The sequence below is a fragment of the Coenobita brevimanus genome, chromosome 83 (genome assembly GCF_032717465.1).
Source record: "Coenobita brevimanus isolate Jiangsu-jjx chromosome 83, ASM3271746v2, whole genome shotgun sequence".
NCBI classification, from domain to species: domain Eukaryota; kingdom Metazoa; phylum Arthropoda; class Malacostraca; order Decapoda; family Coenobitidae; genus Coenobita; species Coenobita brevimanus.
The window spans coordinates 1385001-1397231 of record NC_137036.1 but is presented as its reverse complement, the minus strand read 5'-3'; the positions used below and the strand labels follow the sequence as shown (position 1 = coordinate 1397231).

The following is a 12231-nucleotide window of genomic DNA, read 5'->3' as shown; positions in this document are numbered from 1 at the left end:
TTAAAAAGGGGTGCTGAACCTTCGTCATACACACCTACGCACAAAATTCACTCAGCCAGCTCATCCACTTAACATTTCCCCAGCCTCGTTCACTCTGTACCTCTCATTCTTCAACGCTAGACTCATATGTGACTATTAAAACACACACACACACACACACACACACACACACACACACATAAATTTAACAGTCAATCCTACCTTACCCCCTTCATGGTGCTAAATCCTGTGTTATATTACTGCCCCCCAATACACACAGGGATAAACGACCAGCCTAGTACACCTCATAGCATTAGTACTGGGATTGGAACCTACACAGGATATTACCACATCAGGGGCATTCCAACCACTATACAACTAACCAACCTCCATACATGGGGTAACTATGCCTCTCACCTTACATGCCACCTTTGTACATGGATAACTATGCCTCTCACTTTAAATAACACCTTTGTACATGGGGGTAACTATGCCTCACCTTAAATGTTACCTTTGTACATGGGGGTAACTATGCCTCCCATCTTAAAACCTTTGTACATGGGGTAACTATGCCTCCCACCTTAAAACCTTTGTACATGGGGGTAACTATGCCTCCCACCTTAAAACCTTTGTACATGGGGAACTATGCCTCACCTTAAATGTTACCTTTGTACATGGGGAACTATGCCTCACCTTAAACATCAGGATTGAATGGCCTGGTCTGATGTTCCTATACTCTTGATGGGGCAATGAAGGATAAGATGGTGGATGGGATAGTTAATAGCATCCCTCAACTGCCTCCCTCCCTATCCCCTGAAGGATGTTAAGGACTAGTACAGAAGAAGGCAGCCTGCAGTCTACTGGGTTCCCATTTGTATGAGCCTGGGGCCACAACAAGCCTAGCCCCAGACCCTCTATACTCTTGATGGGGCAATGAAGGATAAGATGGTGGATGGGATAGTTAATAGCATCCCTCAACTGCCTCCCTCCCTATCCCCTGAAGGATGTTAAGGACTAGTACAGAAGAAGGCAGCCTGCAGTCTACTGGGTTCCCATTTGTATGAGCCTGGGGCCACAACAAGCCTAGCCCCAGACCCTCACACTCCAGATAAGGCAGTAAATGATCGTATGATGAATGTACGAGTGGGTGTAATGCCCCAAGTAGATAATGTCGAGGTCAAGCATAATATCCACTCTACCTCTCTGTTCTTCTCCTTGTTAGTCATAGGATAAAAGAACTCCTTGATGTACCCCACGAGGAGCAGCACGCCGTACGACATGAAGGTAAAGAACGCCACAAACAGCGAACACTCCTCCTCCTTGTGTGCCGCTCTCTTCTTCCGTTTAGCGTCCCCAGGCGTGGATCCAACATGGCCGTTCAACTTGGAGCTGTCTGATCCACTCTGAAAATTATAATATTATGGTCTATTTGTTTTTATATGATGGAACTGGCTCACCCACACACCCTCAAAACAATACTACAGTAACTACATCATAATTCTCATACTGTAATTCATTAAATCTGATGGGCCTTGGTTATGAGGCAGGAATGAGTCTCCTTGGTTGTTAGTCAATAGAATCCTCTAATCTGACTACACCTGGCCATAAACTGAGCAGAAAGTGTTAGGGATCTTTATTATAAGGTAGGAATAAGACTCCTTGGTTACTATTCAAAACAACACTCTAATATGACTACACCTGGCCGTCAACTGAGCAGAAAGGGGTTGGGGATCTTTGTTATAAGGTAGGAATGAGTCTCCTTGGTTACTAATCAAAACAATAAACTGAGCACAAAGGGGTTAGGGATCTTCATGAGGTTGGAATGAGTCTCCTTGGTTATTATTCAAAACAATCCTCTAATCTGACTACACTTGGCCATCAACTGAGCAGAAAGGGGTTAGGGATCTCTGTTATAAGGTAGGAATGAGTCTCCTTGGTTACTAGTTAAAACAATGATCTGACTACACCTGGCCATCAACTGAGCAGAAAGGGGTTAGGGATCTCTGTTATAAAGTAGGAATGAGTCTCCTTGGTTACTAGTTAAAACAATGATCTGACTACACCTGGCCATCAAGTAAGCAGAAAGGGGATGAGGATTTTTGTTGTGTCAAGCTTACTATACATATAAGTTCCTATATCTATCTATCTATCTATCTAATTCCAGACGCCTTAATCCCGCAAGAGGTGGTCACAAACAAATCGCCTCCATGTCACCCTGTCCCCCAAGAGGTTAAATAATATCTAAATTAACATGGTGAGCCGTAGGAAGTGCTTTGTGAGTGAGAGAAGTCTAGATTAAGGGAAGCAAGCCAAGGTCTGTGCTGATGTAATGTTAAGAGTGACATCAGATTTCTCATTCGTCCCTTCATTTTGGTGACTGAGGAAGAGGTGGAGGGATGGTGTGGAGAGGATGGAGAGTGAGAGACTAACAAGGAGAGTGTGTGAGGTGGAGGGGAGGGGAGGAGAGGGAGGAGGAGAAAGGGATGGAGTGAAGAGTGAGAGACTAACTGGGAGAGTGTATGTGAGTGAGGTGGAGGGGAGGAGAGGGAGGGGGAGACCAAGGATGAAGTGAAGGGATGGAGTGGAGAGGATGGAGAGTGAGAGACTAACAAGGAGAGTGTATGTGAGTGAGGTGGAGGGGATGAGAGGGAGGAGGAGACCGAGGATGAAATGAAGGGTTGGAGTGAGAGACTAACAAGGAGTGTATGTGAACGAGGTGGAGGGGAGGAGAGGGAGGGGGAGACCGAGGATGAAATGAAGGGATGGAGTGGAGAGGATGGAGAGTGAGAGACTAACAAGGAGAGTGTATGTGAGTGAGGTGGAGGGAAGGAGAGGGAGGGGGAGAATGTGAGTGAGGTGGAGGGAAGAGGAGGAGAGGGAGGAGGAAAATGAGGATGAGATGGAGGGATGGAGTGGAGAGGTACATGAAAGAGGGGGGTGTGAGCTGGGGGAAGGGTAGTGAAATGGCAGGGGACAGGGTGACATGGAAGCGGTTTGTTTGTGGCCACCCCTTACCGGATTAAGACGTCTGGCAATAAATAGATAGATAAACAGATAGATAGATAGATACATACTGATACAGATAGATAGTTTAAGAAAGTGCTTTGTGAATGGGAGCTGTCTAAATGAAGGCAAGTACTATATGCCAATTATTTTTTTGTGAGGTGGAGGGATGGAGTTGAGAGGTGTATGAGGGATGGAGTTGAGAGGTGTATGAGGGATGGAGTTGAGAGGTGTATGAGGGATGGAGTTGAGAGGTATATGAGGGATGGAGTTGAGAGGTATATGAAGGATGGAGTTGACAGGTGTATGAGGGATGGAGTTGACAGGTGTATGAGGGATGGAGTTGACAGGTGTATGAGGGATGGAGTTGACAGGTATATGAGGGAGGGGGGAGTGAGTTGGGGGGAGGGCAGTCAAATGATGGGTGACAGAGCAACTTGGAGGCATTTTGTCTGTGGCCACCCTTTGCAGGATTAGGGCGTCAGGCTATAGATAGATAGGTAAATAGACAAATGATATGTGGTACCCAATACTTCATAATTTTAACACAGATGCAATAATGGATAGAGCTAGATGGTGGACAATACCCCACTCACTCTTACTTTACTAAGTCTATCTATCTATCTATCTATTGCCAAATGCCTTAATCCCACAAGGGCTGGCCACAAACAAATCGCCTCCATGTTGCCCTGTACCCCACCATTTCACTGCCCTGCTCCCAGCTCACACTCCCCTCTCTCATATACCACTCCACTTTGTTCCTCCATCTCATCCTTGGCCTCCCCTCCCTCTCCCCCTTTCCACCTCACTCACATGCGCTCTCCTCATCAGTCTCTTGCACTCCATCCTCTCCATATGGCCAAACCACCTCAATATATTCCCCCTAATGCTTTCTGTCACATCTACATCCACACCACAGCGCTCCTTCACTTCTAAAAATTTCATTTCCAATATACCGTATGTATAGTGAAGAGAAATTGCCTAAAACTGCAAAAACTACATGGATATACGAATTTTGGCCTGTCAGTTGGGCAAAATTTTGAAATACTACCCCAAAATTGTTTAGTGTTGCCATTTAACTTACAAACCTCACCTGAATAAATCTTTTCTCAGGTAGATGGTGTTGCAGTGGTCCAGGAAAACTACACTGGCTCTTGAAAATCACAAAATAAGCTGTCTATGGCCTAATTAAACCTACTTTCAGTTTTTTGGGGGATTAATGTGAACTTCTTTAATACTAACAATCCTTATAGATCCCCGCCATTTTTTTATAACCCACAATTTTCCTCGAGACATGAATTTGGACACTAATCATCTGCTTTTAAATCCCCTTACTTAAATACTTCTATGGCTGTTAAATAATGACACTGCTATAAAGTACATTATCAAATACCGTTACCATTATCATGACTGCTGATGACTGCGTTATTATTCGTTTTCGCGACTTTCGCAATCCCAGCCTCTCCTTATAGTTTCCAGTAATATGAACAACGTAAACTGTACACTATTATTACACACACACACCCTCAACTAATTCAAATGATGACGCTATACAGAGGCACAGAGAAAACCTATGAGTAATCACTGATAATGGGATTTTTCTGCGGCGGCATGTAAACCCCGTGACCGATATTACCTTTACCACCTGGACTTACTCTCATACAAACCCACTTTCCCCCAAACTAACCTGCCCACAATTCAGATCCTGGCCAGCCCTTGATCCTCCACCGGTAGTTTTGTCGCCACACTCCGCCACAGTGCCATTATTGAGGATTTTCTCGTGTGGCACCTGGGCGGGGATCTCCGTGTGAGCCACCATGTTTTGGTATCCGCCACCACTGCCACTCACCCTTGCCAAGGCCAGCTTAACTAATGTGGCTAAACTTGATAAATCTTGCAGTCGCTAAACAATGCCGATATTCCCATTATAGTTACCTACAGTGTGACTAAGAGTGAACAAGGAAAATCTTGAAAATTACTAGAAATGTCGTAAAATCTAAAAATTTGCTAATCCATGCCCAAACCATTGTCACAAATTCGCGAGACACTGTAAGCCTAAAGATCACTAGATCAAGTAAAGATTAATCTAGAATTTCGCTAAAACAGTAAATCTTTCATTTTGATCTAAAACTAAACTGATAATTATCTTTACAATTGCTATACAATTGCTAGAATGTGGCAAAATAACCATACAATCGATAGATAGATAGACCTAATCTTTCTTTGCACCTGTGGCATATTATAGGGGTCCGGGGGTTGGGTTCTCCCGACATTTAAGAATGAACACCCTCTCTCGTCCCTGAATGGCATTATGTAAGCAGTAAACCTCAACTATAAGCGCCTCACAACCAGGCGTCACTTGAATCATGCTTACCACCCAACCTAATATATGATTTCCAAGGTTATAGAAATCCATTTGGCATGTCACTAAATGTATAGCCACCTGAAGGTGACTAGGAAAAGAAAAAAATTGCAATCTATAGAATATGTCTATATATATATATCTAAAACTTTGTTAAATTCCTTAGAACCTTGCTAAATTTTTTGTCGCTAGACGTTAAAAAAATGAACAAGAAATAGTTCAATGATTAGTGGTGCAGTGGCAACATATCCAAATCCCAACTGGAAGAGCGGCACGGGAGTGTGGGGGCATACTTTATTTACCCAGTATGTTAGTTCTTGTTCACCCAGTTCCAGCAGCACACATCCTGCATGTAAATTCGATACCTGAGTATCGTGTTCTCATTTAAGAGAAGATCGTGGTTAAAAAAAAAAAAAAAAATTATCTTCCTTGACTGTGCAGTCCATGATAATGGACCATATTCTGGGTTAGGAAGCACAGCATATCTGCCTGAGTTATATCTTTTGCATGTGTCACCTTGTATGTCGTTAATATTGCCTAATTATATACGGTATATACGTCGCCTTAATGATATACAAAAAGTCATTGCCGAAGAAATGTAACGAAATCTCCAAAGGCACACAGAGATGCCCTGGATATCCTATGCCGTCTTTAGCGGAAAAAAACGCTGCATTGGCATGGCTGGACTGCCAGCATGAGCCGCCCAGGCCCCTGCCATCCCCTGCCACGTGGTTGGCCCGTCTGAATGGCCCGCCTCTCATGCACCAATCAGGACACATGGACGGAGCCTAATTATTATTTATTTACAAGTGTTTTTCTTTCAGTAACCAATAGTATATTATATTAAGATAGGAAAAGGACATGGAGTTTACAGAATAAATACTCCAAGAGAATGGTTGCTAGGATCTATCGACGTAAATTCAGCGATACGGACGGAAAACTAATCGCGGAGTTGAGCTGGTCAGGTTTAGGCTGGAGAGAAAACATTGGTGGTCTGTGTGGCCTGTGGAGGTGTGTGTCCTCGTCGCGGTGTGTAGGGAGCAGCCTGTTTACTGACACTTACATCGTGCTCAGCCCCTGTGATAAGTGTGTCTGTTCCTTTTACTGAATAAGAACGCAATGTCTGACTTCGGCGATATAGCGAACATTCCCAAGACAGGTCCAAGTGACCCCACCCCAAGCCACCAGGACCCTGTTTCCATGGGATCGAATCGAGATTCTTTGAATCTGGATGATTTTGAAAAGGTAGAAGCCGATCAGCTGCCTCCTTCTGCAAGTCAAAGTAGTGGACTGTCGTCAAGTTTACTGGATGACTTAAGAGATCCAGTGTCAACCTCTGGACAAGACTTGGATAACGTGTCTTCTGGATTTTCCTCCGATTCCAAGCCTGACGTGTCTCCCGTGCCCGCAGACCCCTTCAAACGAGACGAGGTACAGTTTGACCCTTTCAGCACAGACCTGAACCGTGACATGTATTCCGGCGGCGCTGACACCATGGATTTACTGGGGTCTGGTGCCTCTGAGCCCGTGGATTTATTGAGTTCCGCCCCACCACCTGCAGCAGAGTTCCGGGATGAGCCTAAGCCGGTGCCGGGGGGCCTAGGCAGCTCCTTCAACGATTTCCTTATACCTGATGCACCTCCACAGAACCCCGTCAGCGAACCCCTCTTTGAACCCGTGTCTGCATCGGAAAATATGGCTGGTCTTGCTGCTCAGGACGTGGGAGGAAATCTGTCCAGCTTTTCCTCGCAGGGCCTGGGAGATTTCGACCCTATGGCCTCACACGCACCCCAGCCCACAGCCATGACGGATCCCAGCCTAGATTTGTACCATCGTGAGCCAACCCCTCCAATCCGTGAGCCAACTCCAATCCGTGAACCAACCCCTCCAATCCGTGAGCCAACTCCACCAATCCGTGAACCAACCCCTCCAGTTCGTGAGCCAACTCCAATCCGTGAGCCAACCCCAATCCGTGAGCCAACCCCTCCAATCCGTGAGGCAACTCCACCATTCCGTGAGCCAACTCCTGTTCGTGAGCCATCTCCCATTCGTGAGCCAACCCCTCCAATCCGTGAGCCAACCCCTCCAATTCGTGAACCAACCCCTCCAATCCGTGAGCCAACTCCTGTTCGTGAGCCATCTCCCATTCGTGAACCAACCCCACCAGTTCGCGAGCCAAGCCCCCCACCTCGCCAGCCTACTCCACCACGCGAACCCACCCCACCACGTGAACCCACCCCACCACCACGTCAGCCCACCCCTCCACGTGAACCAACCCCACCACCACCACGTCAACCAACCCCTCCACGTGAACCCACACCACCACCACCACGTCAACCAACCCCTCCACGTGAACCCACCCCACCACCACCACGTCAGCCCACCCCTCCACGTGAACCCACCCCACCACCACCACGTCAACCCACCCCACCCCTGCTAACCCCGGCAACCCCCGTGACCGTTCCTGAGATCAAGACGGCCCCAGTACAGGAACCTCACGTCACCCCAGGACGAAGTTACCCCATCTCAGCTTCCACAAAGGCTTCATTAGCGGTCTTTAACCCTCGTAAGTACAATTTTTACGGTATTCCTTCAAAATTTCAAATATTAGCCTCTTTAAGCCCGAAGACGTAGACCTTTTTATTGTTATTATTATTATTATTATTATTATTATTATTGTTGTTGTTGTTGTTATAATTGGTGCTACCAGATGATTTTTATGGTTATTTATTGTTTAGCTTATGAAGAGTAATGACGGTTATATTCAGGCAGTTATTATTATTATTATTATTATTATTATTGATGCCACCAGACTGGTTATGGTTATACTTTATGTTTATTGTTTATTGGTGTTTATGATGGCTATATTATTATTATTAGTTATTATTATTATTATTCATGATAGCCGATGATGTTTCTGGTTATTACTTGTTTAGGGTAGGAAGAGTATCAATAACGGCTACATTCAGTTTAAAAGGAATTCTAAGATTAAAGAATTGAAAGATGTGCTCGTAGTAAAGGGGTAAATTCCTTCGCTACAATTATGTCCATTTTTTTTTTTTTAATGCAAGGAAGAATGAACCAAAGGCCAGGAGCCAACAAATTTGTTCCTTCCAAGAAAAAAAACAAAACAAAAACAATATAAGAGAGCCAAATTCAAGATCCGTTCATGTCGAGATGCCTGGACACACTGCGTTTGAAAGACTGGAGATCATAGGCAGTAGGAAATACAAACAGAGGGAGACAGTTCCAGAGTTGACTGGTTGCAGACATGAAGGACTGGGAGTATTAGCTAACTTACCTACCTACCCACACTGGAGGTCGTAGGCAGTAGGAAATACAGAAGGAGGCATTTCCAGAGATGACCTGTTTTGTACATGAAGGACTGGGAGTATTAGTTAACTTCCCGTACCTACCTACCTACACTGGAGGTCGTAGGCAGTAGGAAATACAAAGGGAGACAGTTCCAAAGTTGACCTGTTGCAGACATGAAGGACTGGGAATACTAGCTAACATACCTACCTACCTACCAACACTGGAGGTCGTAGGCAGTAGGAAATACAAACAGGGAGACAGTTCCAGAGTTGACCTGTTGCATACATGAAGGACTGGAAGTATTAGTTAAATTACCTACTTACCCACACTGGAGGTCATAGGCAGTAGGAAATACAGACAGGGAGGCAGTTCCAGAGTTGACCTGTTGCAGACATGAAGGACTGATAGTATTAGTTAACTTCCCGTACCTACCTACCTACTGTACACTGGAGGTCGTAGGCAGTAGAAATACAACCAGGGAGACAGTTCCAGAGTTGACCTGTTGCAGACACGAAGGACTGGGAGTATTAGTTAACTTACCTATCTACCTACACTGGAGATCGTAGGCAGTAGGAAATACAAACAGGGAGACAGTTCTTGAGTTGACCTGTTGCATATATGAAGGGCTGGAAGTATTAGATAACTACACTGGAGGTCATAGGCAGTAGGAAATACAGACAGGGAGAAAGTTCCAGAGTTGACCTCTTCCATACATGAAGGACTGGGAGTATTATATAGTTAACTTACCCTACCTACGTACCTACACTGGAGGTCGTAGGCAGTAGGAAATAGAGACAAGGAGGCAGTTCCAGAGTTGATCCGTTGTAGCAGTTGTGAGAAACCCATGGAATTAGTAAAAAATGATTGAAAGTTTAGAAAAAAAAAATGGTTTATTAGAGTCTAAAGTTGTATATTTCATGTTAGAGAGTATGACTTATTATTATTATTATTATTATTTTTTTTTTCATAACTCGAACGCATCTTGAATTTGGCTCTCCTATTTGTTTTTTTTTCTTGGAGCGAACAATCTTGCTTGCTCCTGGCCTTGGGTTCCTCCTTCCTTGCATAAATAAAAGAAAAAAATAAGAATAGGTGAAATAAACTTGGAATAGGTGAAAGAAATGGGAGGGACTGTTGATCTTAGTGTTAAAATGTATGATAATTCTTTTTGGGATAATTTGTACAGTGTTCCTGCGTTAATTGTAATGTTGCTGTGTGTGTGTGTGTGTGTGTGTGTGTGTGTGTGTATGTGTGTGTGTGTGTGTGTGTGTGTGTGTGTGTGTATGTGTGTGTGTGTGTCCCTAATTATTTGTGTGTGTATTCCTTATTATGTGTGTGTGTGTGTGTGTGTGTGTGTGTGTGTGTCCCTAATTATTTGTGTGTGTGTGTATGTGTGTGTGTGTGTATGTGTGTGTGTGTGTGTGTGTGTGTGTGTGTGTGTGTGTGTGTGTGTGTTACGTAATCGTGTTTTAATGGATTGTGGCATGCTGTGTATTTCCTGTCGTGTCATACTAGTCCTTCATACATAACACTGACAACCAGTATGAGAGATAGAGACCGTAACTCCATACTTTTAGCGACTTATTTTGTATAGGGCGCCTGTAACGTACGTATGTCTTAATATAATCTCAAAATCAACATAGCTTGCATTAAAAAGAAACAAGTGAATATTGGAGCGTTAGGGGCAGAATGAGTCGCTATGGGAGAGGTGTTAAGAATCTAAATCCACACAGAATTCAACTTGTCATTTGTCACGTCTAGATCTCCTACTTAAAGAAAGGGTGATTGGTGTGGTGGTGGTAGTGGTGGTGATGGTGGTGGTTGTGGTAGGGTGTGGTGGTAGTGGTGTGTGGTGGTGGTGGTAGGGTGTGGTGGTGGTGGTAGTAGGGTGTGTGGTAGAGGTGGTGGCAGGGTGTGGTGGTGGTGTGTGGTAGTGGGAGGGTGTGTGCTGGTAGTAGTGGTGTTAGGGTGTGTGGTAGAGGTGGTGGCAGGGTGTGGTGGTGGTGGTGTGTGGTAGTGGGAGGGTGTGTGGTGGTAGTAGTGGTGTTAGGGTTTGTGTTAGTGATGGTAGGGTGTGGTACTGGTGGTAGGGTGTGTGGTGGTGGTGGTGGTAGGGTGTGGTACTGGTGGTAGGGTGTGTGGTGGTGGTGGTAGGGTGTGGTGGTGGTGGTGAGTCATATGCTAGGAGACTACAGACCACGCCCACATCACTACCCAACCCGTGTTCACCACACCGCACCACACCCCACCACACCGCACCACAAACACCACTATTCCCTGCTTACATAGAGGCGATATTAGTCTTTCTTCTGGTATTCATTATTTTTATATCCTGTCTCAAATTGGCCTGTTATTTAAATTACTGAATTTTATATATATACCTGTATTTCTGTCTATCTATCTGTCTATCTATCAGTATATCTATCTATCTGTCTGTCTATCTCTACCTATCAGTCTATCTACCAATATCTATCTGTCTATCTATCTGTCTGTCTATAAGTGCCTGTCTTTCTGTCTATCTATCAGCCTATCAATCTATTTACCTGTCTATCTATCTGTCTGTCTATCTGTCTACCTACCTACCTACTTATCTATGTCTGTCTATCTATCTATCTATCTGTCTATCTACCTACCTACCTACCTATCTGTCTGTGTCTATCCATCTACCTACCTACCTACTTATCTGTCTACCTACCTACCTATCTGTCTACTTACCTACCTACCTACCTACCTATCTGTCTATCTATCCATCTATCTACCTACCTACCTACTTATGCTTCTGTCTATCTGTCCGTCTATCTACCTACCTACCTGCCTACCTACCTACCTACCTATCTATCTATCTATCTATCTATCTATCTGGTCTTAATTTCAGACATCTCGCCCACACTACAACTCACATATTGTAGGATTTATTTACTTCATATATATAATAATGTAAAAAATATAATAAATCGGCAAGAGAAGGGTGATACGGTACATTGCTTTCAGTTATCCTTAGATATAATAAATCGGTAAAGAAGAGGTGTAGAGAAGCTAAAAAATCGGTAAAGAAGAGGTGCAACGAAGCTAATAAATCGGTAAAGAAGAGGTGTTGCGAAGCTAGCAAATCGGTAAAGAAGAGGTGCAACGAAGCTAATAAATCGGTAAAGAAGAGGTGCAACGAAGCTAATAAATCGGTAAAGAAGAGGTGCAACGAAGCTAATAAATCGGTAAAGAAGAGGTGTTGCGAAGCTAATAAATCGGTAAAGAAGAGGTGTTGCGAAGCTAGTAAATCGGTAAAGAAGAGGTGCAACGAAGCTAATAAATCGGTAAAGAAGAGGTGTTGCGAAGCTAGCAAATCGGTGGTGCGAAACTGTAGTTACATTTAGCCTAGCATTCTCGATTAAGGAAGCTCCCTAACATCTCTTCCTTAGCGATTTATTTTTGGTGTGGCTGGTTAACCTTTTGTACGTTATTTAGGCAAGGCAGTGTGGCGATATTGGGAGGATTTAGGAAGAACAGGAGACAGCAAGGTGTAATAATGAGAATAAAGCGCTTAGGAATAGGTGTTAGGGCTTTAGAACATACCC

The 12231-nt window shown here is 44.3% G+C and overlaps 3 protein-coding genes across 3 annotated transcripts in view; 1 reads left to right on the top strand and 2 right to left on the bottom strand.

Annotated features, from left to right (window-relative positions):
* Positions 1-4801, bottom strand: part of lace (serine palmitoyltransferase long chain base subunit) — a 63878-nt gene extending 59077 nt beyond the window's left edge. Inside the window, exons 1-2 of the mRNA XM_080280067.1 lie at positions 4670-4801; positions 1179-1382 (exon numbers count right to left, since the gene is read on the bottom strand). Coding sequence (XP_080136193.1) covers positions 1179-1382; positions 4670-4801 — 336 coding nt within the window. The remainder of the gene's footprint in view (positions 1-1178; positions 1383-4669) is intronic.
* The window catches only part of LOC145409769 (uncharacterized), a 265348-nt gene that overhangs the window by 98092 nt on the left and 155025 nt on the right, over positions 1-12231 (bottom strand). The window lies entirely within an intron of this gene.
* On the top strand, positions 6344-7978 carry LOC145409814 (uncharacterized). Its single transcript, XM_080280122.1, has 2 exons — positions 6344-7217; positions 7278-7978. The coding sequence occupies exons 1-2, from the start codon at positions 6464-6466 to the stop codon at positions 7976-7978; spliced, it is 1455 nt and encodes a 484-aa protein (XP_080136248.1). The 5' UTR covers positions 6344-6463.

What these genes read in the sequence shown, in the direction of transcription:
- LOC145409814 (XM_080280122.1), top strand. Translation starts at nt 6,464, where the DNA reads ATGTCTGACTTCGGCGATATAGCGAACATTCCCAAGACAGGTCCAAGT. An exon ending in CCGTGAGCCAACTCCAATCC is followed by an intron (nt 7,218 to 7,277) that starts GTGAACCAACCC and finishes CAACCCCTCCAG; the next exon opens with TTCGTGAGCCAACTCCAATC.